At 37.8% G+C, this 22992-nt stretch overlaps 2 protein-coding genes across 9 annotated transcripts in view; both read right to left on the bottom strand.

Annotated features, from left to right (window-relative positions):
- dicer1 (dicer 1, ribonuclease type III) overlaps positions 1-1386 on the bottom strand; it is an 87428-nt gene extending 86042 nt beyond the window's left edge. For both annotated transcript variants that reach the window (XM_015350198.2, XM_015350201.2), the window contains exon 1: positions 1300-1386. The gene's annotated coding sequence lies outside the window, so the exon portion shown is untranslated. The remainder of the gene's footprint in view (positions 1-1299) is intronic.
- clmna (calmin a) lies at positions 1384-22769 on the bottom strand. Of its 7 annotated transcripts, XM_069192971.1 has the most exons (15): positions 22185-22253; positions 21535-21583; positions 19104-19232; positions 11665-11726; positions 10206-10301; positions 9928-10011; positions 9685-9777; positions 8866-9059; positions 6879-7072; positions 6565-6647; positions 4773-6209; positions 3937-4118; positions 3352-3442; positions 2942-3006; positions 1384-1549 (listed from the first exon to the last, which is right to left on the bottom strand). In XM_069192971.1, the coding sequence occupies exons 4-15, from the start codon at positions 11683-11685 to the stop codon at positions 1384-1386; spliced, it is 2706 nt and encodes a 901-aa protein (XP_069049072.1). In that variant the 5' UTR covers positions 11686-11726; positions 19104-19232; positions 21535-21583; positions 22185-22253. The 7 variants fall into 7 exon arrangements, with proteins under 7 accessions (XP_069049072.1, XP_015205689.2, XP_015205691.2 ...); XM_015350203.2 differs by lacking the exon at positions 21535-21583 and having other exon boundaries at positions 22185-22275; XM_015350205.2 differs by lacking the exons at positions 19104-19232; positions 21535-21583 and adding an exon at positions 14485-14591 and having other exon boundaries at positions 22185-22261.
- Between the last annotated feature and the right edge of the window lie 223 nt (positions 22770-22992).

The raw sequence follows: 22992 nt of genomic DNA, 5'->3' as shown, positions 1-22992 counted from the left end.
CTAGGAACCCCCCTGGGTGTAATGTTAAACTGACCATTTGCCCAGAACATCGTAAACTGGCCAAATACCATGAACCCCCCTCTTTACCATCATACCGAGTGACGTCAGAAACGGAGAAGAAAACACTATATAACCCAAAAGTTTGTAACAGTACGTTGAACAATACTTCGGTTTTGTTGTTTCTTGCGGGAAACAAGACTTCGGCTTTATTGTTCCTTGCATGCAATAAACTCATCTGTTTCACTTCATCTCGGGATCAAGAACCTTATTTCTTCTGTTACAACAAAACCCATAGCTTAAAAATTAATCATTCGGGTAACAGTAAAAAATCTACCATTTTATACAGTTTAATTAGAACTCATTCGTATGAAAATTTAGTTTTTTTCAGATTACTTGTAAAGCACTATATTGAAACCTTTTAACATCCTTTAACAAAAGAAATACAATTAATACATGATCCATTATAAAACCTTTAAAGTTCTGTAGTTCCATTCTCATTAATATAAATTGTACAAAAACAATTTTAAAGCCTGACTATTTTTTAAATATTACCAATGTAATTATACGTAAATAAGTGCATTTTTAGATCTTTAAATATCCCAAGAATTCTGAAATCAAGAATTTATAAACCTTATGACGAAAGAAACAATAAAAATAGAAATGAATACAGTATTCATTCTATATATTTACATTTTATGTAAAATTATTTGCGACACAAAAAGTTCCATTATTTTCTTCATGTTTGGCAAAAAAGCAATTATAAATTAAACACTCTCTCACACTAAAACTTGCTTGCCTAATTTAAAATGCAAAAGAATGCACAGACCAAGACTGTATTTACTTTGTAAGCAAAGCAAAAGAAGAGGCCCAGCCTTTCTCCACTCTAAATACTGTACTGTATCTTTGGCAGTTTCTGTCTATAGAAAATGTAAGCAGCACAAGTATAGGAACACAGAGACTGATGTGGAGTCCATGGACTAATGCTTTAAAGTGGCACAAGGTGACATAACACCTTGCATATTTCAAAACTGAAACTACTGCTGCAATATCCACTGGTGAAAAAAACTGTACCATCCTTCCACTTAGAATGACTGGCTCTTTTACAAGCAATAATAATTATTTATAAACTACAGAACACTGTAATAAAAGACTTTCTAAAGGCAGTAAACCGTGTGCAGCGCTGTTACTGTACCATCTAGTGACTCCTTGCAGTCTAGTGTCCTTTCAGATTCCAGTTGGGCTACGAAGTCAGTAATAAGTTATAAAGTAAAAATAAAACAAAAATGCATATGTACAAACATGAGTAGATTAACATTCTGTGCTCTTGATTGTCCTCTGTCGATTGTGACCTTCCGTGAAGCCTGTAACATGTAACAGAGCTCCTCATTTCTTCAGTGCAAGGAGAGCATGTGGCAGAGCTTCAAGGTCCAGCTGGGGGATGAGAAAAAGGCAATAGAGGAGGATCCACAGGAAGAGCAGCAGCTGCATGCAGTCCTCCGAAGAGCTGACAGGCGTCTCTGGCGAGCTCTCTGAACCGCTGTACTCCTCTCTGCAAGATAAGAGAGCTGCCATTCAGGCAATGTCCAGGGGTTCATTCACCCTGTGATGAAGGAGGTGATGAGCCTCTGACTCAAGCATGGTGATTGCAACACCATGAGGCAGTGCAGACCTCTGTATCTGAGATCCTCCAGCAGCACAGTGAGAACTTTAACTTACAAGTGGTTGTCATGGGAAAAAACGAAAGTAGACAACACCTGGTAATATCTAATTTGATGAGTGTACAATATTAACACACACAGAAAGCTTGTGGAACAGAACAAAAGGCTCACTGAATGTGAGCACAAGGTGAGTAACGATGATTTCTTCAGGCTCTAAGAGCTACTTCCAGATCCAGGACACCTGTAAGTGTACGAGTCACATTTTTCAATACAGAATTGCAGAATTCACTTACCGAGTTAAGAGTACTGGATTTGTTGAGACTCTCTGAACTGTTAATACCACAGAGCCTATTGTGTCATTCTGTATTCATTCTGACCTGCTACATGACACTGCGTGCTGCTGGAAGACTGTCTTTCTGTGCTCCCACTACAAGGGGCACAACCAGCCTCTTAGGCTTCCTTGGTGAACCCTGTGCTCTCTATCTTTGCCTTAATCCTTAACTGTGACTGACTCGACCTATCTAGCCTCTACTGTTGGAAAAAGATACAGATAAACTGTTCATCTTCTTACTATATCCTTCAAGGTCCAATTTGTTTTGTACTCCAAACAAATTCCATGCATGACCAAGCCTAAACCATTATATTGTGAATGTGTAAAGCGCTCTGTGACAAACTATTGCAAAGGCAATTAAAGCAAATAAAAGATTGACTGATTAATTAATACAGCAGCCATTTTGCACTTCCGGATCTGAACATTAAGGTGGCATCTAGATAAGTTAATAATTTAAAGTAAGATGAAATATTTAATAAAATGTATAAATTATGTGAAAAGCCTTAAAATAATCATAAATCAATCAATAATCACAATGTAATTGTAATATTTGTCTAATGATTTTTAGTATTTGTTTCAGCAACAGTCTACAACAGGCGGAGTGGTGGCACTTTTGCTAAAGATCTATGCCAGTGGCTGGAAGGTGGCTGGTTCAAATCCTGTGGCCGACAGAGGAACTCTTCTCCGTTAGGCCCCTGAGCAAGGCCCTTTACCCCAACTGCTCCAGGGGCTGTACAATGTACAATGGCTGACCCTGCGCTCTGACCCCAAGCTTCTCTCCCTGTCTGTGTGTCTGTGTCTCATGGAGAGCAACCTGGGGTATGCGAGAAGATGAATTCCTAATGCAAGACAATTGTATGTGGCTAATAAAGTGAGGTGATGTGATACAGTATACAATGATAAATGTGGGCAGAATTACAGTACAATGTTTAGGCGTCTTCATATAAAATACCTGGTATCAGAACTAACTGTCTGAATTGTCTCACACCCTTTCGCCTTGATCTTCATGCTTGTCTCCTGTTAAGATAAAAAAAAACACCTGTTCATTTCCTTTGCATGCTTCGTGTTAAATGGAGACAACTTGGCACAGATGTGTTGAGTTTTTCCAAGTCTGAAACTGTAGAGGTAGATAAAACAACTGCAATATGTTCTAGATTTAATCTCCACACAAGCCAATGAAATGGTGAACCTTTCTAAAAAACTAATTTCTACATGCATCTCTACATTCAGCTAATGGAGAAGTAAAATCTTCCAAAAAAGTTAAAGGTTTCTTTATCACACATTGCTTAAATTGCACATTATAGGGAGATATTTTAAAATGACTGAATTCTTTCTTTAAGGCTGGGTTTCTTATTAACTTACCTTAATGTCCTCACTGTCATCAAGCTTCCTCAGGTATAGCATGTGAGAAAGGTGGCTTTCTCTCAGTGAATCATCACACGGTGCCGCTGTGCTGCTCAGAGAGAATAAATGTATTTAATGTTTTCCACCACTTTACTGAACTACTCTTTCATTTTTACTGAAGGGGGAAATGGGAGCAAATGCTGCTTTTGACAAAAGGCTAAAAAAAGTATCCTGTTGACTGTGACTGATTCCGGTAAAAACCCTGACATGAATATCAACAGACCGCAGCAGCTGTCACACCGCATGAGCCAAAGGCGCAGAGCAGTAGAGTAACACCTGCTGGTGTGTCCAGCATGCACACTCCTTCCTTTTGACTAGGATACTGCAGATTAAGGCCATGAGCTCGTGTGGCACAGACCAAATTTTCAGTTCCAAGTAGGCCATTAAGTTCAAAGTATCTTAATAACTAAATGTCATTTTAAGGCACAGCTAATATAATTAAATATTACCTTATCTTTATATTCATCAATCACCAGTGAGACAACATTTCTTATTTATACCATGTAGGAGAATATTATGTGTTACATCAGATAACTGTGGTACCTCGGTAAGTCTGTGCTTTCTCCAGCAGCAGTATGTCCTTTTGTGGCAGTAATAAATTCACAGCTGATCTCAGACACATCTGATTCTACATCTTCTAAATCCCAGAAGTCCTCTTTCTGTTGCTCCTTCTTATCACAATCCACACCTCCTGGCATTTTATTCTCAATCTGTTCTCCTGCATCCTGGCCATGAATAAAGAGAGAGCAATCACAGCCTGCAAGGACTCAGCCAGAGGGGAAGGACATTAAGTTAAGTAAAGAAGGGAAACAGCACAGGTGTCACACAGGCTACATAATCGAACTGACATACCTCAACACTGAAGCTTCAGGAACATCAGTTTAAATTTACAATGCATGTTGTGATGAATTATTAGCTACCAAAAAGTTTTACCACCACTTTCAGTACATTTCAGCAGTAAAAAAGGTTGGTTGGTGATAGTCAGGAATTCATACAGTATTATTAAATAAATAGTACAACCCTTCTAGTTTTATAATAGCCTGCTTAAAATAATACAACTTCCATATAATACCACTCTTGTTCCCCACTAAAGGAAAGATACATATGAATGAAAATGTGTAAAAATTCAAAGATACATTTAAAAATATTTAACTTTACTAAGTAAACTAAGGCATCTGTTACTCATTTATTACAATACATTCATCCTTTGAATATTCCCCTAAATAAGTGAGCTTAACAGGTAGCCGATTAATAATAAATCATTTTTGAATAAAAAGTCAGACAAATCTTTAAAACAAGATGCAGCACATTAACAACATGTAATCTTATTCCCTATTTCAATAATAATAATAAATACTTAATTCCAAATCTCTGCATACCTGATACTGACTGGAGCCTTGGCTTTGCTCTGCAAGACAATCTCTGATGGAGTCTGACAGCCTGTCTGTGGACACTTCCCCGTCAGTACTGACCACATACTCGTAGTGGTCCTCTGTCCCCCTGTCTTGCTGTGCAGACATGGACCCATGACAAGACCTTTCTGTGACTCTGTTAAGGTGCTCCAGATCAGCATGAAGTTCTGTTTCTAGCATGTCTGGGTGATTCCCTGTGCAGGCTTCTGTGTTTCTATGGTGATCGGACTGTGCTGGAGCACTGTCAGAACCTAAAGATGGACCAGATAGAAGCTGCTTTCTTTCAGTGACCGGCTTTGAAAATGCTCCAGAAACATTTGATACGGCTTCTTCATAGCAAGGGTAGTACACCATGTCCACAGGTAAAATACTATTTTGTCTAGCATTATATACCACACTTCCATTCATTTCACCAGGTTCATTAATGCAAAGCAGCTGGGTGGTGCATTGAGTTTCAGGTCTGGTGCATGCATCTAGTTTCAGCCCTTCCTGATTCCTTTCTTTGTCCTGCTCTGAAGGGACAGTATTCCCACACAAGTCAGCACTGGACGAAGCCATAAATGAGGGGACTATCTCCTCTAAACTGTGATGCAACAGGCAATTCTGCTTAAGCGCAGTCTCCAGTCTGTCCTGGGCTTCACTGGGTGTGCTAATCTCCTCTTGACCACTACAGCACTCTGACTGACTTGCATTTTCAGCATCATTCAAATCCAAGATGTATCTGTATGCATCTTCTTCCTCAGACAGAAGCTTGGATTTCATGTGAAAGCTATCCACAGAACTTTGTGAGAAAGTGCCTTCATCGATAAAAAGGTCAGAAAAAATGTTGTCTTCTGCAGCATTGTCTTCTAGTGGAGTTTCCGTGCCCTGGATATAATCTTTCTTTACAGTTTTTATTGATTTCTCAGGGGAGCACTTGCCATTGGGATCAAAAGGAGGATCGCTTTCATTGAGGCAGCTGCTGCTTCTGCTGTCGGAAGACTGTCCTTCTCCATCCAGCGGCATGGACTCACTCGCAATCTCACTCAGCGAGTCCGGAGAGTCAAGCACTGAGTCCACGAAGGAGGGTTGCGGGGAGCTCGAGCTGGACACTAGGAAGGACATCTCAGAGCACAGCTCCAGGGGCAGTTTTCCATTCCCGGCAGATACTGCGGAGCTGGAGGTGGACTCCGAGGAGTCGTCTCCGTGGGCCCAGGGCTGACAGTGCCCACCTCTGTCGGGAGATGTGTGTTCTGGATCATCTGATGCAGAGGAGATGAATATCTTTGGTGGGAGCTGGACCCAATCAGTTCTCGCGACACAGGAGCGCTTCCCACTCTTGACTCCATTTATTCTCTCTTCCTTCAGCTCAGAGCTGTCTGTTGCAGCGGAAACCGATATTTCAACCAATTCAGAAACCTCCTCCTGTGAAAAGAATAAATACATTTTTAAAATTATTTTTAAAAATCACATTATGCCTTTGACAAGAAGACTCTCAGACATGTCGAATTGAAACCATTTGCAAAGAAACAGTTTAAAAGCTTTAACAAGAAATATTGTGGATGGCAGAAAAAATAAAACTGCTCTTTACTGTGAGTTAACTAATGTTTATAGTAAATTTCCAAACAATTAATTATCTTTTATGTGAAACTACAATTATGGTATTTTTCTCAATCATTATGAAATTTAAAGCAAATTTGTATGTACAAAAGGTTAAAGATTTTAAGTATATTGTCTATACTCTTCCTTAAATTTGTCTGTTATAGTCAGGATTACTCACATCTTCATGCTCTGGAAAATGTTCAAGGAACTGAGAGACATATGTCATAATGGACTGTTCATCTGGTGAATTAACTGTAACATCTGTAAAGACAAAAGTTTTTTTTTTACATGCTGTTTAATGAATAACTTCCATGATAAATCTGCCTGGTGTTTTTTTAAATCAAAAACATATCAAGTAAGAGAGATATCTTTTTTATTGTACAATATTGTACAATAAAAAAAGATACAATAAAATAATTTCAAAATCCCACAATAATGTTCAATAGCATGTTGTATAATAGTTCAGGCTGCAGCATAATTGTGCAGTTTCACCTTCTGGGTCCAGTAGTCTGGGAATGCCCAGGCTGTAGTGTGCTATTCTGAAGGCATCTTCAACGTTCTGTCTCTGAGACTTCTCCAGAGCTCTCCTCATGTCCACCAAGCTGGGGTCAATTGCCTTGATAATGGCAAGAAAGGCAAGGCCACTTGTCCAGCTCTTTCCAAAGTCCTGAACAGCCACACCATACCTATCAAAGAAAAGATCAGTGGAACTCTACAGCAGCTACAAACGTCTGATGAAAAGATCAGTACAGCAGGCTTTAAAGATGAACCGAAAGACATCTAATAGAGGAGCATATTAATTGCAAAATGATTCTGTATCATCAAAATAATTTGGACGGTTTCCCTATTTCATTCATCTGGCCTAAATAAAGGAGCACACTTAAAACATTAGTTTCCATGTGCTCTTTCTGTTCTTGTCTGGAATTCAATTACAAGTTCTTTACTCACAGTTTTTAACAGTTTGGGTTAGTTAGCGGTGTGACTAAGGATTTAGCTTTTTAATTTCTTGTGTTTTAATGAATTATTGTTCTCTAGAAAATTAATTTATTAAAATATTGCCATACACTAAAACAAAAAAATATATAATGCTCAGTAGTTTAGTGTGTTTTTCAAAGAAAATGAAAATGCAAGAGCAAAAGGCTGGATAATTACACACTGAAAAGAGAAGGTATTTAGCCTCTTCATAACCATAGAGGAAAGTCAGAAACAGGCAGGAGGAGACCAAATTTTCTTTGCGCATATTTTTGCTCTCTCTTCCACATGCCTGAAGAGGCTCTATAGCCCAAACATTGTGTTTCAACTGCCTTTTGAGAGAGGAATTAACTACCACTATTTGTTTTTGTGGCCCACATACTGACAGAATTGACAGCTGTTTCACAGTTAGCAAAGAAAAACACACAAAATTTCAAACTTTCATCTTTAAATTGCAGTTCTTGTTAACTAAGAACCTTAAATGAACCATGTTTCGTATGTTCACACCATTATATTTTAAGCAAATGTAAAGTCTTGTAGTGATATAACTGAAGTATCCAGGGTGTTGCCATCAATTATATTGAATATTATTACAAGCCTAGTACAGTACATGCATATCTTAAGAATCATCCACTAGGAATCAGAACCTCCTAATTAAGACATGAAACTAGGAAAACAGTCATTCATTTTAACGTTACTGTTTCTGCCAGATAAAAAAAATTCTTTTGAATTGTAGTATTGTATCAATTAATAATAATAATAATTGCTTACACTTATATAGTGCTTTTCTGGCCACTCCACTCAAAGCGCTTTACAGGTATGGGGGACTCCCCTCCACCACCACCAATGTGCAGCATCCACCTGGATGATGCGACGGCAGCCATAGTGCGCCAGAACTCTCACCACATATCAACTCCATGTCCTCCCCTCCGGGGAGGAGAGCAGAGTAATTAAGCCAATTCATACTTATTAGGGGATTATTAGGAAGCCATGATTGGTAAGGGCCAATGGACGCCAGGGTTACACCCCTACTCTTTTTGAGAAACACCCTGGGATTTTTGATAACCGCAGAGAGTCAGGATCTCGGTTTTACATCTCATTCGAAGGACGGCACCTGTTTACAGTATAGTATCCCTGTCACTATACTGGGGCATTAGGACCCACATGGACCGCAGGGTCTGCGCCCCCTGCTGGCACCACTAACACCTCTTAAAGCAGCAACCTTAGTTTTTCCCAGGAGGTCTCCCATCCAGGTACTGACCAGGCTCACACCTGCTTAGCTTCAGTGGGTTGCCTGTTGTGAGTTGAAGTGTGATATGGCTGCTGGCCGTTTCTCAAACATATTTATTTTGTAGTTTTGCATTATTAGTCATAACTTCCCAAGGCTTAAACGCACTGTGCTTTCACAATGGAAATACCCCAGTGCACTTTTCCAAGCGTGCTTTCATACCCTGATGCACAACAGATTGAGCTCCTGCAGCTACAGCAGGCACACCAGGCATCTTACTTCCGTGTCCGTCGCTGCACCCAGTGCAGGAGTGTTTTGATAGCTCTCCCATGGTCCTTCGGGGTCTTGGGCAGGCGCTGCTCCTCACAGGGCGTGCTGGGGTGTGAGGTGTCTGAATCAGTGCTGTTGGGCAGAGAGGACAGGCTAGAGGAGGAAGGAAACCTGTTCTTGATATTTCCTGTTAGTTCTTTGATCTGTAAAAGTAGGAGACAAAGGTACTGTGTGTTAGATGATCAAGTCTCCGGAACAGGCTTTGCTCACTGGACCATCTTTGTTTTACTCTCCTGTATTGTGGGTTTAATAACGAGTTTTAAAAGACATAATTATTGTTGAATGGCCATTCATAAAGATATGGGATTAATCATTAATGCAACTAAATTGAAACAAAAATAGGCTCACAATTCAAATTATATCTGGACCTATGCAGAGTATTTTTGTGGTCTTGTTCACTCATCCACTGGTTTCTTTTTCACGTCAAATGGCTTGTTTTAGTGAAAACCCAACAGCAACAGTGTCACAAGGACCACATCCCAGCAGGGACAAAGCTTGCAGTGAAACTGCGGCTCACATCCAGATTGGAATCATGCTGGATTGTATTTCTCTGCTACTTCTGTAGGTTCTGTTTTTTTAAAACACATTTGAATCTTTCAGCACATAAGCCCAAGAAAGTTCTACACTGTAGTTCAAACTCACACTAACTGAGGGCAACAAAGATTTATTTTTTCTCTCATCTGAAGGAGAATGTATCCTGCAGACAAGACTGGATACAGAAAATAACTAATGGCAGCAAGAGCTACTGAGGTTATGTAAATATTTTACCTGGAAAAACAGAATAATGTTCCATATCAGTCCAAGGACAATGGAAGAATTGCCATCTGCAATATCAGCAGCATCAATGCTGACCAACTTCACCTGAATTTCATAGAAATAAGCAAATTATTGCAAAACAAGAGTAGTAGATGATTATAATCCAGTTCTTAGTGTATACAGTATATACTGTATATAAGTGGAAAGCTCATAGAAGACTTTAACTGCACCTGAATTGAAGTTTAGAATGCTTACATTTCTTTCCTCCAAGAAAGTCAAGACCTTTGCTATATTGTTCAGCCTGAATATGCGATGTGTTGATGGTTTAAATCCATGAAGCTGGAAGACATAAGAAGCTATTAAAAATTGGTGGTGAACTAACATTTAGAATAACAGTACTATAAGTTAACAAAGGACTAAATTATATAGACATTAAGTATGCTTAACTTAATTTAAAACCTAACCATTAAAGAAAGATACTGCAAATAAGCATGTATTAAAGTATAACAGTAAAAAAATATGCGGGAGCTCACCAATTTACAGCCCGAGAGTTCTTCTAAAAGAGCCATCAAGATCCGCCCATCCTGAATGTCTGTAAATAAATCGCTCACTTCCAATGGTGGTTTGCACTGTTATAAGTAAATTAGTTTAATTAGAGTTAGTCGTTAAAGTTCTTTAACCATTGTATAAAAACTTTAAAGAGAAGATAAAAATACGAGGTGTTCTGCTGTCCTGCTCAGTTTTAATCATAGAATGATTTAGAGCTTTTTAGTGTGAACAATTCTTATCAAGTCAATTTTTAAATGCAAATTGCTGTACTCATTAAGACTAGCATCATTCAGGTCTGGATCAAGAAAAACCTTGATCCAGAATAGAATTTTTAAGTTCTAAAACTGAAAGCAATTAATGAAAAAAACTAAGCACTAGATGTTTACTGAATGTTAATTGCTAATTATGTGTAATCCTATTATCAATTTGAGAAAAGTAACAAACTATTTACTTTTAAAAGCTGGCTTTAATAATCTAGTAAAAACTAATCCAATTCCCTAGTTTAACCGACATCTGCGTCAAATCATATCTGCTCTTAGTGTATTCAGTCACAGGACCTATGGACATGACCAGATTGACACAGAAGGCGATATTATAAAGCAATTAAATTTGAAATTTAAAAAAAAGTTTTAAAAATAAGTAAAAGTTCTTATACATTTATTATTGACTATTTTATTATTAGGCTCCATTTAAGTAATTACCACCTGCATATAGTTTTACCGATTATTGATTTCACCCACGGAGAAATTCCCAAATCATGTTCTGTCTAAATTTTAACTAGTCCAAAGTCATTTTGAACTATCGGTTTCTTTGGCTGCTTTAGAATAAAACCTGAATCTAAGAAATAAATAGTTACAAATTTTAAGAAATAAACATAGTACATTGCACAGAGGACAGATTCAAATATCTACAGTAAGTTAAAAAGCTACAATCGGCTATCCATAACTGCATATTTGATCAGTTTTGAGGAAAATAAATGTTGCCCTTTAAAAAAACTTCTATAAACACTATTTTCCCTTTTACTTGGATTCAAAATAGAATAAAAAACAAAGTGAAATCTGTAATTATAGCTGTGCATTCCTAAACGTTAAAAAATATAAAATGTATCTCTGACACGCACCATTAAACTGCACTTAATATGAAACAGAACTAACTGATATTTTCATTAACAGCAAAACTATTTTCCCTTCTAAATAGGTGCTATTGCAATAGGCAGTCTCTCAATTGAAACTTATTCAGGGCATAACATATAATAGTTGCTCATGAAATAAATATATCTATTAATTTTTATTGATTTCCAACAATTCTGACTGATTCAGGTGTTGTAGTTATTTATGACTTATTTTGTAACAGAGTTGGGGTTATTCAAACTGAGGTGTGCATCACTTTCACTCTTGTATTTCAAATGTTTAACAATTTCCTTTATAAGAGTCTGATAGTCACCTTCTCTAAATGCAAATTCATCCACCTAGTAAATGTTCTCTTCTGAACAACTTCTCTTTCAACTGTAAGAAAAAAATAAAATGTAAATTGCAAAGTGCTGAATAATGCATGGTATTATGAACCAATCTACTGACATGTTATGAACAACAGTAACCCCCTCTTACCATTGACCAAGCTTAGCCTTCAGCAGCGATGCACAGTTAGAACAATAAAATATTTCAATGGAGTAGCTAGGAAAGCGGCTGGTGCACAAACACCAATTAAAGCATACAGCACATACGAGTTACAGTCAAGGCTTCACAGAAACCAGCACTTTCCTTAATCCTAATTAGCATTCACAGCCACTCCAACCACTCAGATGTACAATGGTAGAGTCTGCACATTCACCCACCAGGTATAATAATATGCATTATATTTGCAACGATGGCGAAGCCATTGTAATGTATTAAACAATGAATAAAATTGCCTGCAATTACATTTAGAGGTTGCTGATTTTTGTTTAACTTGGCTAATGTTCAATCAGCAGCAAGTCAGCTTTAGTGGGACTCCTCTCAGGGACAAAGTCCGCTTGTTTCTGAAATTGGGGCAATGCAAGACCCTCATTCAGAGCAAAACGGCCACACAAGCACCACCTCACTGACTGTGAGGTGAGATTATGCTGTTCTATTCCCACACAGATAGTGCCTTCAGTTCCTTGTGTCTTTTTGGCAGTGTATCATACAGGCTTACAGCTGACATCCAAATTCATCCCAAAGATGTTCATTCTCAATGACATGTGGCATCCAGGCTGGTGAGAGAAATATTAGTGTTCAGATGCTGGCACAGACTGGAGTGTCAGGAGAAGCTGCACTGTAACTGGGAGATCTGATGTTATCTCTTCTACAAATCAGGCTGCTGGTATAAGAGATGGAGGTGGACGATGATCAGACTCAGCGCTGTGTGTAGGAGTGTCAGATGAGAAAGACTGACTAGGTAGGTACAGTAGGTACTTTATTAATCCCATGCAGGAAATTCAAGTGCTACAGCAACCAGGCACAATCAACACAGTACAGTAGAAATACAATACAATAAATGCTGATATCCACAGCAAACAAAAAGTATAAACCTTGTCAAGGAAGCACTCATGACAATACTTTTCAATTTTTAGAATTCACTCTATACTCCCCTGTGCCATTTATTCAATCATATTACATTTCACCTCTTCTACAGATAAAGAGCCACACTACACCAAAGGGCTTTCAGCTGCCATAAGGGATAAGTCTACTTAATGAGAATACTTTTTTTCAGCAAAGAAACACATGATACAAGTGGCCACAGAGAAACAAAGAGACTAGCCCGTGCAGTGGGACCCTTTTAAGCACTCTTGTATTATGAGGCAATACTCTGGCCTAATGAGTTTGTTAAGAGCAGAAAGCGAAGGCAGAATTTGTATATGCCCCTGGGAGAGTTTGTTTTATTTAAACCCATTATTTTTTATCATTTCATATATCCTTTATTTTGTTTCATCAGGGAACAAGATTTCTATCATTGTCTAATACCTAACCTTATACAAACACTGCATTCCACTGTTACAAATCATACTGTGCAAAAGCCATGCAAAGGAAATGTTATACACTGTATTTGTAAAGAAAAATATTGGGCAGCTGGAGCAATCTTCCTCCACATCCTCGTTCTTCCCTGTGAACATTACATAACTGGCTATTAAAAATTGAGTTGGTACAACATAAATAACTGACCATTCCATTTGCACATCAGCTCAGCAACAATATGTGTTCCTGAACAGAACAGAAATGTAACGATGGCTCCACAAACCTCTTGCTGGACCTGTCACAGTGGCACTGGCTTCAGGCCTGCAGCTTCTTTATGCACATTGCAAGCCTCTTGGTCTGTCCTCTAACAATAGTTTAATATAGAATGTGGGGATCCTATGCTAAACAATGTTTGTATCTGAGTTATCAGATACAGATCAATAACATTGATTGCTTGTTGGCATTATCTAATAGACCACTGAAGAGTCATTTAAGAAAATTACAAGTCAATAATAAAGGCCATTTGAATTTTAAAAAAGGACTGCCTGTACAAAGTGGTTTAATTTTCCTACAACAGAAGGTAGAGGCTACCAACAAGCCTGACATGCTGAATTGCATTCAACACAAACATTGAGCACAGTTCAGCCAAACAGGCAGCTTCTGTTAAATAATCTGAGATGTGACCCTACAAAGAGTTTATCCATCAAGCATTCATAAAATGAATAGACATAGCAGAACCCCTGACTGTTCAATAGAAAAGCAAAAAAGCTAAATGACATTTAACGGTCACTTAACAGAATACAAATTCTAATCAATTGCCTGTTTTAGCCTTCTTTGTGCCCTGTTTAGCTCCATTGGATTTCCAACACACAAGGCCATTAGGATAAAAAATATCTGAAAGAATCTTTTCATGGTGAAATTCTCAAGTAAAAGCTATAATTGTTCAAAATACATGTTAACAAGAATCGTGAGTCAGAGTTATCATCATTTTCATTTTTTCCTGTTTGGTCTGAATCATTGTTTTTGATAGGTTGTTTCAGGACTCAGATGCCGAGAGGCTGGAGGCCTGTCATGTGATATTTATTTGCTTGACATGCAAAGAGCAGCAAAGCCTGCAGAAGAAAGTGACCTGCCCCGAAGCAGAAATATTCCAGGCAGGACCAAACCAGGGGTTATCAGCACTGGAAAAAAATACTTTAATATTTAAAAGTGCTGTTTCCCATATTATCAACAAACCAATTTTATTGAAATACATTTTTGCTTTTTCAGAAGTATCAAAGAAATAAAATACCTCCATGCTTTGTACCAGATCTATTCCAATTGAACAGCTGCTCCAGTTTTACAAGAGTGTCGTCTTTTTATTTGCTAACTTGTGGGAAATTATATGAGCTACTTGTCCTGGAACGAAATGCAAAACAGAAGCAACAAGCCCTTACAAACATGAAACTGCTGGCTGTTTTCACAGCAACAAACTGTTGCCTAATTTCTGAATTAAGAAAAACATCCCCCAAGATTGCTCAGAATCAGGGTACACTCAAAGCTAGTGGAGAACTGCAGAGAAGTCTGCACTTGTTATATAAATGGACAGAAAGTTAAACATTTTCTACATACAAATACCCTATGACAACTCCCCAGTTAACTAGCCATGATTCGTTTTGCCTATATCTGGCAAATATATTTTGGCTATATCTGTACAAAGCTGAAACCACACGACTGCCAAGACAAGGTCTTCTCTTGCCAAGAATTTGAGCTCAAAATAAAAAAAATGCAGAAAAGGTAAAGACTGAGGCCTTGCTTCTGCGAATGTCAGTTCAGTATTCGAAACCCTCCTGATAAAGTCAACACAATGAACTTCTTCAGAAACAGCGAAACACAAACCAGATGACACAACACAAGCAGAAACTACTTGTGCTTGAAACCATGAACAGGAGGTAATTTTTTTAAAACATTTGTTGGAGTTTAGAATAATTTGTAGTATCTACAAGATCTTTGGATTTATTACCTACTGAAAACCTAAAAGAGGCAAATTCCAAACTATTGGAAGAATATCAATTGCCATAGAAACAGATTTCTATGGAGATAATTTTCATTAGAAGGAAAAATTTAAAGAAAGAAAGAAGGACAAAAATTTAAAAACACCATCATAGCAAATAAAAAAATAACATCAAATTAGTGCATTACAGGCAAGGTCACAACAACATTGTAGTTATTACTAAATTATGAAAATATCACTTTCCAGAGCACAGAATATTACCTTTGGTTTCCAATAATTTAGAACAAAAGTAAATCAATTTAAAAGGAAAGAACAAAGTTAAAAGCTCAACCAATTATTTGCAAGAAAAACTTGCAAATTGTTAGCACAGCCTTTTTGTCTTTAACATTGCTTTAAGAATCTAATAGGTTAGCCATCTGAGATGGGTGCAGACCTGTAAATCATTAAACTACGTACAGTTTGTTTGCCCTCATGTTTCACCACATAATGAGTTTACTGAATGAACCCAACACTGAAACTATTAAATTACCCACTTATGCTTTCAGAGCAGGAAAGTCTGTGTAGTACTGTCATTCTGAGAATTATTAAAGTCTTCCAAAACAATTTAAACTATTTCTGAAGAGACTGGGATGATTAACTTAACATTCAAAAAGAGAAAAAAAAAATTACTCAAACTAACAGACATCCTGTTCATCTACTAATAATTATCAAACTACAAATACCATAGAAACCAAATGAAACCCTTTTCTGAGTAACTCCTTTATAGGTTAGGTCATTGTAATACCAAGTCCCACCTACTGCTGAAATTTAGAGCACACTGTAATGGACCCAGATCAAGTACATGGATCATATACACCGGACTCCAAATAACTGTACACCATAAGTAAAAACACAGACTAAAATCTCTTCACTCTAAATTATTTTGGGTACATCACTTTTGTTTACTAAAAAATAAAAATGAAAGAGAGTGATTTAAATAATATTTATGAACATAGAGGAAGGCAGTATTTAGTATAAAAAATTGTGACAAAATTATATTTGTATTTTGTTTTTTTATTGGATCACAAAATGGAAATGGTACTACAGGCGCCAAAGAGGCACTCAAATCTCATAAGTATTGATGGCATCCAACTATTTACAGTTACTACAGATGGAATGGCATATTGACAGTGTGTAAGTTAATAAATGAGAGAGTAAGGGAGGGAGTAAATTGTTTGCAGTATTTCACAAAACTGCAACTCCAGTGTCTCTGCCAGTGAACACAAGTAAAAACATTATCAATGCAGCTCCACCACAGCAGCAGTACTGCATACTTCATTTCCACATCCAATGTGAACAAACACCAGGATGGGTTTGCAGGTTTAATAAATGACTAAGAACAGAGGTAAAGATTTTTCTACATAAACAGCAGCACAATTCTAGTCAAGAAACAGGTAACAGATCAAGGTTACTCCAAGGCACAGAGCCTCAGAAAACAAATCATATTATTCAGCTTTCAGGAGTGACATGCTGCATATGTAATTGAGAAGGGAGTGTAAATGTAGTGTACAATCTAGTCAATGAGTAGTGATGGCAGGGTTCCCTGCCATCACTATTAAACCAGAGCCTATTTTTAGTTTTTGCCGGTACAAGCAATGCATGATGCATGATGATTCAAGTACGAGGATTTTTGCAGGTTACTTGTATGCATTTGTATATATTATATAGGTTCCTTAATCCATCCATTTTCTAACCGCTTCAACCATTTCAGGGTCGCGGGGCACCCGGAGCCTCTCCCAGGTAGCAGCATACACCCTGGACACCAGTCCATTGCAGTGACCCCATAATGTCATTGATATTTCTATGCATAGAATATCCTCATAAATGTTCCTACCAGTGCATAGACAAAAACTTTAAAAACTGATCATGATACTTCCAGGAATTGGGTACTGTACGGAGTACACTAAGTGCTGTCCAACTGTTTCTGTAACACAGTTCTAGTGCAGAAAGAGAGGGCTGTAGTATTCCATCATCAAATAGCTGCATAAATTTAATTTGTTGGGGGCGGATTAATTTGTGCTTTTTTCACTAGAGCTAAAATCTCCCCAGCAGTTAACAATTACAATGCTCCTTTAAAACATGCTTTACTCTGAAGGAAAATACATTTTAAATTAAAATGTACTTTACCCAATTTTCTGGAATTTGCTCTGAGGCTGCCCTACTAACCCAGAATGTCAACAACCCTTCTGCATTTGAAATTGATAAAATTCAGAATTTTAATGCATTACCATACAAGAATTTTGCTGCTGTGATTTCTTTTCATTAAAAATGCAAGCAATATTTTCCTTTAAATTCTATTTGTACTTACCTGTCAACCTTCTAAAAGAAAGTGTCAAAAAGATCATCTAACTTAAAAAATCAAAGTTATAGGTATATTCTCACAGAAATTTAGTCATGTGTTTAAACATCTGGTCTAATGGCCACTTTGTTTAAATGAAATGTTCTCTCTTGATGGTGATTATAAATACTCACAGAAGACATCTTGTTTGCATAATCCACTCAGGCTTCTTCCTGCACTCTTCCCAGCTCATAGGTGAAACTGACCTACACTGGGACTGTCAGCTGAACATGCTTCCTTCAAATCATGTTGTGTACATACATGTATACATCAACAAACAGGTTTAAAAAATGAAGAGCATCATAACAACTACAATCCTTGCAAATTGAAGTGCACTCTTTACAAAGCTTGTTTCCAGTAGCAGCACACATCTCACACTCCGGGTACATCACTGTCTGCATAATGTCTCATAATGGACAATCTCAGAGCAGAGAGCTCGTGACTGAATGCAGCACAACTACATGTGTAGAACCTACTGAGACAAATTAGATGGCTGAACTTTTAAACCTATTTTGATGTTTTATCCACAGGACCATTATTAAAAAAATGGGTTTCAGAGAAGGAAGGTGGGCTTTCCACAACCTCAAGAAACTAAGATTCTCTGCATGGCAATATTTTTAAAGTGGAAATTAAAAATCAAACACTACCAACAACTAACTCATAAAATAACCCTACCATCTGTTACTTCCACATTGACCGACGTGGGCACAAATGATCTAAAGAAAGGTTAGTCCTACGCAAAGAAGTAGGAGTCATGCAAATCATTGCAGATTGATGCTGGAATTGCTAAGTAGTTGTGACTCCAAACTGAAATATAGGGTTTCTTTGTGCTTTCTCTGAAAACATTCTTGTTCATAATGTGAAACTCCACTGAGAAAGGCTGCTCAAATATCAAAATATCAAATATGTTTTATAATTTATCAAATATAAATATCTATAAAAAAATGTAAATATAAAATATAAAAATCAGGAAATGTTACTTTATTTTAAGAAAATATACTCTGTTCATGCCTTCTCTCTATTACAAATCCTACTTGTTCGTACACTGTAATATTATAGAATATTGTTACGCTACCCATACATGAGCTCCGGAGTGAATGAATGAAGGATAGACAAATAAAAAGACAAAAAAATACAGTCACAGAGAAATTGTAGCTTATTAAAAATGATAAAACATTTCTGCTTTTATAAAAAAAAAAATATAAAGCAACTTCCTGAATAAGCACATTAGGCAAAGGAACATAAACAGTGGAGAGTTTGAGCTGAAAGGCAGGGCCACACTTACTCATTGTTCCGTGTTACTGGCACACAGTCAACTAGGAGAAAATGAACAGTACCTCCAAACACACTGGAGCAGCTTACAGTGCTTGGTTTCTCAATCCACACATTCTTAAAAGGCCCTGTGATACACAATACTGGATTTTTTGTTTGTAAGAACTAGTTAACTGGACAGAAGCCATTGTTAGCCAGTCCAACATATATCACACTACAAACAATCCTAACACTGACGTACTTTAACTTGAAGATCTTGTAGCCTTACTTGTCCAAGTGCTGTGTAAATATTGTTAGTTCTGGTCCATGTTTTCCCTTTGAACTGGCAGCCTAATCACACTCTGAGTTTCTGTTCTCAGGCAACAGACACACATTACATGAAGCTGTCTGGCAGTGTCTGAAAGGGCAGATAAGTCGTAGACAATATTAGTATTAGGAACAAAATACAAGAGATGGAAACTGCAGCAGTAGCATGCAATTATGATGGAATTAGAATCACTGAAGTGTAAGAGAGAATAGTGGTGACAAACGCAAGATTACTGAATACACAACTTAAAACTGTAAAAAATGGTTTTCAGGCTTTTGATAAGGTTTCTAAGAAAGATTAACTGTCAAATTGCAGGTGGTAAGCATTCATTCAGATGTACTGTATGTGTCTGGAGTAAGAACTGGTTATCAGGTAGAAAAAAAATCAGTAAGGATAAGGGAATGTGAATATTCAAATTATGATGATGTAATTAGCAGAAGATCTTTTGCAGACAAGTTTACAAATTAAATCAAAACAGAAGGTATTAACTAACACACTAGAAGGAGATTCAAAGATTCTAGACAGAAATTGCCAAAACACGGGGATAAGTGGAGATTGACACATGCAGATTGCAAAAAGCAAAAACAAATAAGAAGCAAAAGATGGGAAACATTGACCTCGTAGAAACTCTGTTTCCATCTTCTAATCTAGACAATGTAGGCAAGCAAAAATGGAAAACTAAATGTTTGGATATAAAGTTAAAAATGGATTTTAAATTAATGGAATGTATGTTAAAATTGTACTATGCACTAGTTAGGCCTCACTTCTGTTCAGTTATAGTGGCAATGTTGGGAAAAAAAATATTGCTGCTCTGGAATCAGTCCTGAGAAGACAGATCAGACACATTCCTGGGCTTGAAGACATGTCCTATCTGAATCTTTTTAGTTTTAAAACAGAGAGGATCCAGTCTAGCACATTTCAGGTTTCTGCAAACTCTGACTACGCAGCAGAAAATGGCAGCCAACCTGCTAGTAGACAGATCTGCACGCACTGTGCTTTTTTATCTTTCCTACACAGCATTTGTAGTAGTGCCTCAGGATTTGTATAATTAGAATTAGTGTATAAGAACAGGAGGAGGGTATCTGGCCTGTCTCACTCATTTGGTTGCCAGTAGGTTTATGATCTACAAAGTCTAAAAGATCTTTTCTCAAAGGGTCATACAGCAACACCTTCAACCATGTGGCTAGAAAGCTGATTCCAGGCTCCCACAACCCTGTGTGTAAAGTAGTGTCTCCATTTGCTGCTCTGAATTGTCCTAAACCTCATTTGCCTTAACTTCCACCTGTGCGCTCAGGCAGGACCTGCTGTTGGTGCTGATTCTGAAAAAGTCCCCAGTACCTGAATCAAGTCTTCACACAAACTTCTGCATTTGAAATGCATGATTAAATGGCTTAATAACAAAGAAAATAAGCCTTTTTTTATGGGTCATTTTTCCAGATGTAGTCAAACATTAAGTTACACTGCTAGTGGAATGGAAGTTTTAATTAAAGGATTTTTGATAGAAAGAAATTTAAATAAAAACCTAAACTGGCACAAAGTGATAATTCTGCAGAATCAGGAAGAGTGCAACCTAACTTTCACCTATCTTTGTCCTTTTCGAGAGCATGAAACGCGTGGGAATTTATGGGAATTAAGTTGCTGTGTCTAATACCGAAGGGTATGTATTATTGCTTCACTGATAAGGTGATGCATTTTTCTTTAGGCCTGCAGAGACCTGTTTTCTACAGTAGGGCTCAGTGCACATATCTGCCACAAGTCAAGGTACAAGTACCAGAAAGAAATACATAGCTTATGGCAGCATTTATATGGAACCTAAATCTCTTTTTCTCAGTGGTCGGATTATAGTTTATTGCCATATTTCATTAGAGCACTGGTAGCTGTTACCTTCACTTACACTTCAATACTTACTATCCTGGTAAATTCATGTGTTTAATCCTACATTTCAGTAATTACTTCAACAGACTTTCTGTTGAAACATTTTTTTCAAAACACCACGAACTTAATATTTTGTAACACTGTGCCTGCCATACATATGTCAACAACAATTGTTACAATTGTTTGGGATATTGCAACAAGCACTAATGAAAAACACCTTTACTTCCATTCTACTTGACTGAACCCACACATATTTCACACAGTAGCTACAGCTATCCAATTCTTTTGTTTATTGTAAACGTGTCACAAAAAGGAACTATTATTCATTATTTGTTTTGGCAACACTTTGTGTCCGTGGTCATACCAGTGAAGCACTCTGAATTCCAAAAAAAATACAGTGTTTGGTTACGTCTTGATCTGTATTCTGTCATAATACTTGTTCTGTCAAATCTAAGTTTCCAGTACCGCAGTTCGTCTCGACTGATGCAAAAACTCAAAACATGATCAAGAGAATTACCTGTTGCTCCTAGCTTTTATTAGCCCAAGCGAGCTCTCATCTTTTCAGTCTGAAACAAGCATAGATAATTAATTTGTATTTTTAAGCCATGACCATGGCAGCTGTAATTTGCAACGCCGCGTTATTAATGAGGACTGTCATAACTCACATATTGCCTCATATCCTAGGTCGCTAGAACATTATTTGTATGTTGCATTTTGTATGAGAGATTTAGGAAAATATTCGCAATCAGTCCTCTTAAATATTTCTTCTGTACCATGGATGTTCGTTGTCTGCAAACGGGATAAATCACCTCCTCTCAAAACCTGTAATATTCTTCGCTGCATCTTAGACGCCCTGTTACACACATGAAGGAAGAGGCACTCCTTCGCCAATCACCTGAATGCTGAATACGGGCTCATTTTTTACTTTAATTTTCCGACCATTACCGAAACAAGTCTAATAATCTAGACCACCACCGTGTTTACGCGTTACGTCTTCACGAAGACCTTAAACTTCTTGTTATTCAAGAATCAGAGTACGGGAGTAACAGGAGGTTGAACTTTCTGTGCCCCCATCCACCAAAGAGCCTGGATACACAGTTAATGGACATGAACGAAACATAATAGCAGCAGCCCCTCCGTCCACAGGGCAGGCAGCTCGCGCCTTACCTTGCAGATTCTGCACTCTGATGTCGCTGATCTGTCCGATCAGCTCCTCGCGTTCAAACCAGTCGTCCCATTCGTGTCCTGCCATTTAGACCCCTTTAAAAGTTGCGATGTCGAAACTCGCGTTGAACCGGCACACTTTCTCCTAAAACCTTTGCAGTTTCCTTAGTAGCTGTAGTACGGGTTGAAAGGCACAGACGAGAGAGAAAAGCAATCTCCTCAGCGCTTTCCTGGTGGAGAGGCTGGACTGTTGCTGTGCATTGTGATCGTGAAGTTGAGTTTTCCCTGTGACGCAGCCAGCAGGCACAACAGGCTCACCGGAGGAGAGGCAGATTGAGAGGGAAGAAGAAGAAAGGGCACCTGGTTAATATTTATAGGAAAAGCCAGCACACGCCCATTTAACAGCCACCTTACCGATATTGTAACGAGGAGTGAAGGAGGTTGGCGATCATTATCCAGAAACTGCAGAGGCGGGGAAGGGCGAGATCCTGGGTTCAGTATAGTGATGGGTTCCATTTGCGTGCATTTGGCACTACTTCCACATGCAAAACGCCGAGATTTGTCACTTCAGCTTCAGGATGTTTTAACTATCTCTATCCCATGGCGTGTGCAAGCGATGCTAATTCATGATTCTCAAGACCTGTGATTAAAGGTCTTTTGACCAACCACAGAAGTCCCGTTTGAAACCTAACATCTATTTTATTATTGTATGTAGCATATCTCTAAACTTAAAATTTTGTAAATTAATTTAATAATATCAATTATAAAAATTGAAACAGATCACGGAAGCAAAAATAATCTGAACGTTTAG

The sequence above is a fragment of the Lepisosteus oculatus genome, chromosome 8 (genome assembly GCF_040954835.1).
Source record: "Lepisosteus oculatus isolate fLepOcu1 chromosome 8, fLepOcu1.hap2, whole genome shotgun sequence".
NCBI lineage: Eukaryota > Metazoa > Chordata > Actinopteri > Semionotiformes > Lepisosteidae > Lepisosteus > Lepisosteus oculatus.
This window is presented reverse-complemented; position numbering and strand designations above follow the sequence as displayed.

Bases quoted from the DNA above. Each gene is read 5' to 3' on its own strand.
- clmna (XM_006632252.3), bottom strand. From the start codon at position 22,269: ATGGCAGGACACGAATGGGACGACTGGTTTGAACGCGAGGAGCTGATC. The intron at 4,119-4,772 runs GTATGCAGAGAT...ATTCATGGCCAG, and splicing joins AAGGCTCCAGTCAGTATCAG to GATGCAGGAGAACAGATTGA. The intron at 1,550-2,941 runs GTATTTTATATG...CTTATCTTGCAG, and splicing joins ACAGTTAGTTCTGATACCAG to AGAGGAGTACAGCGGTTCAG.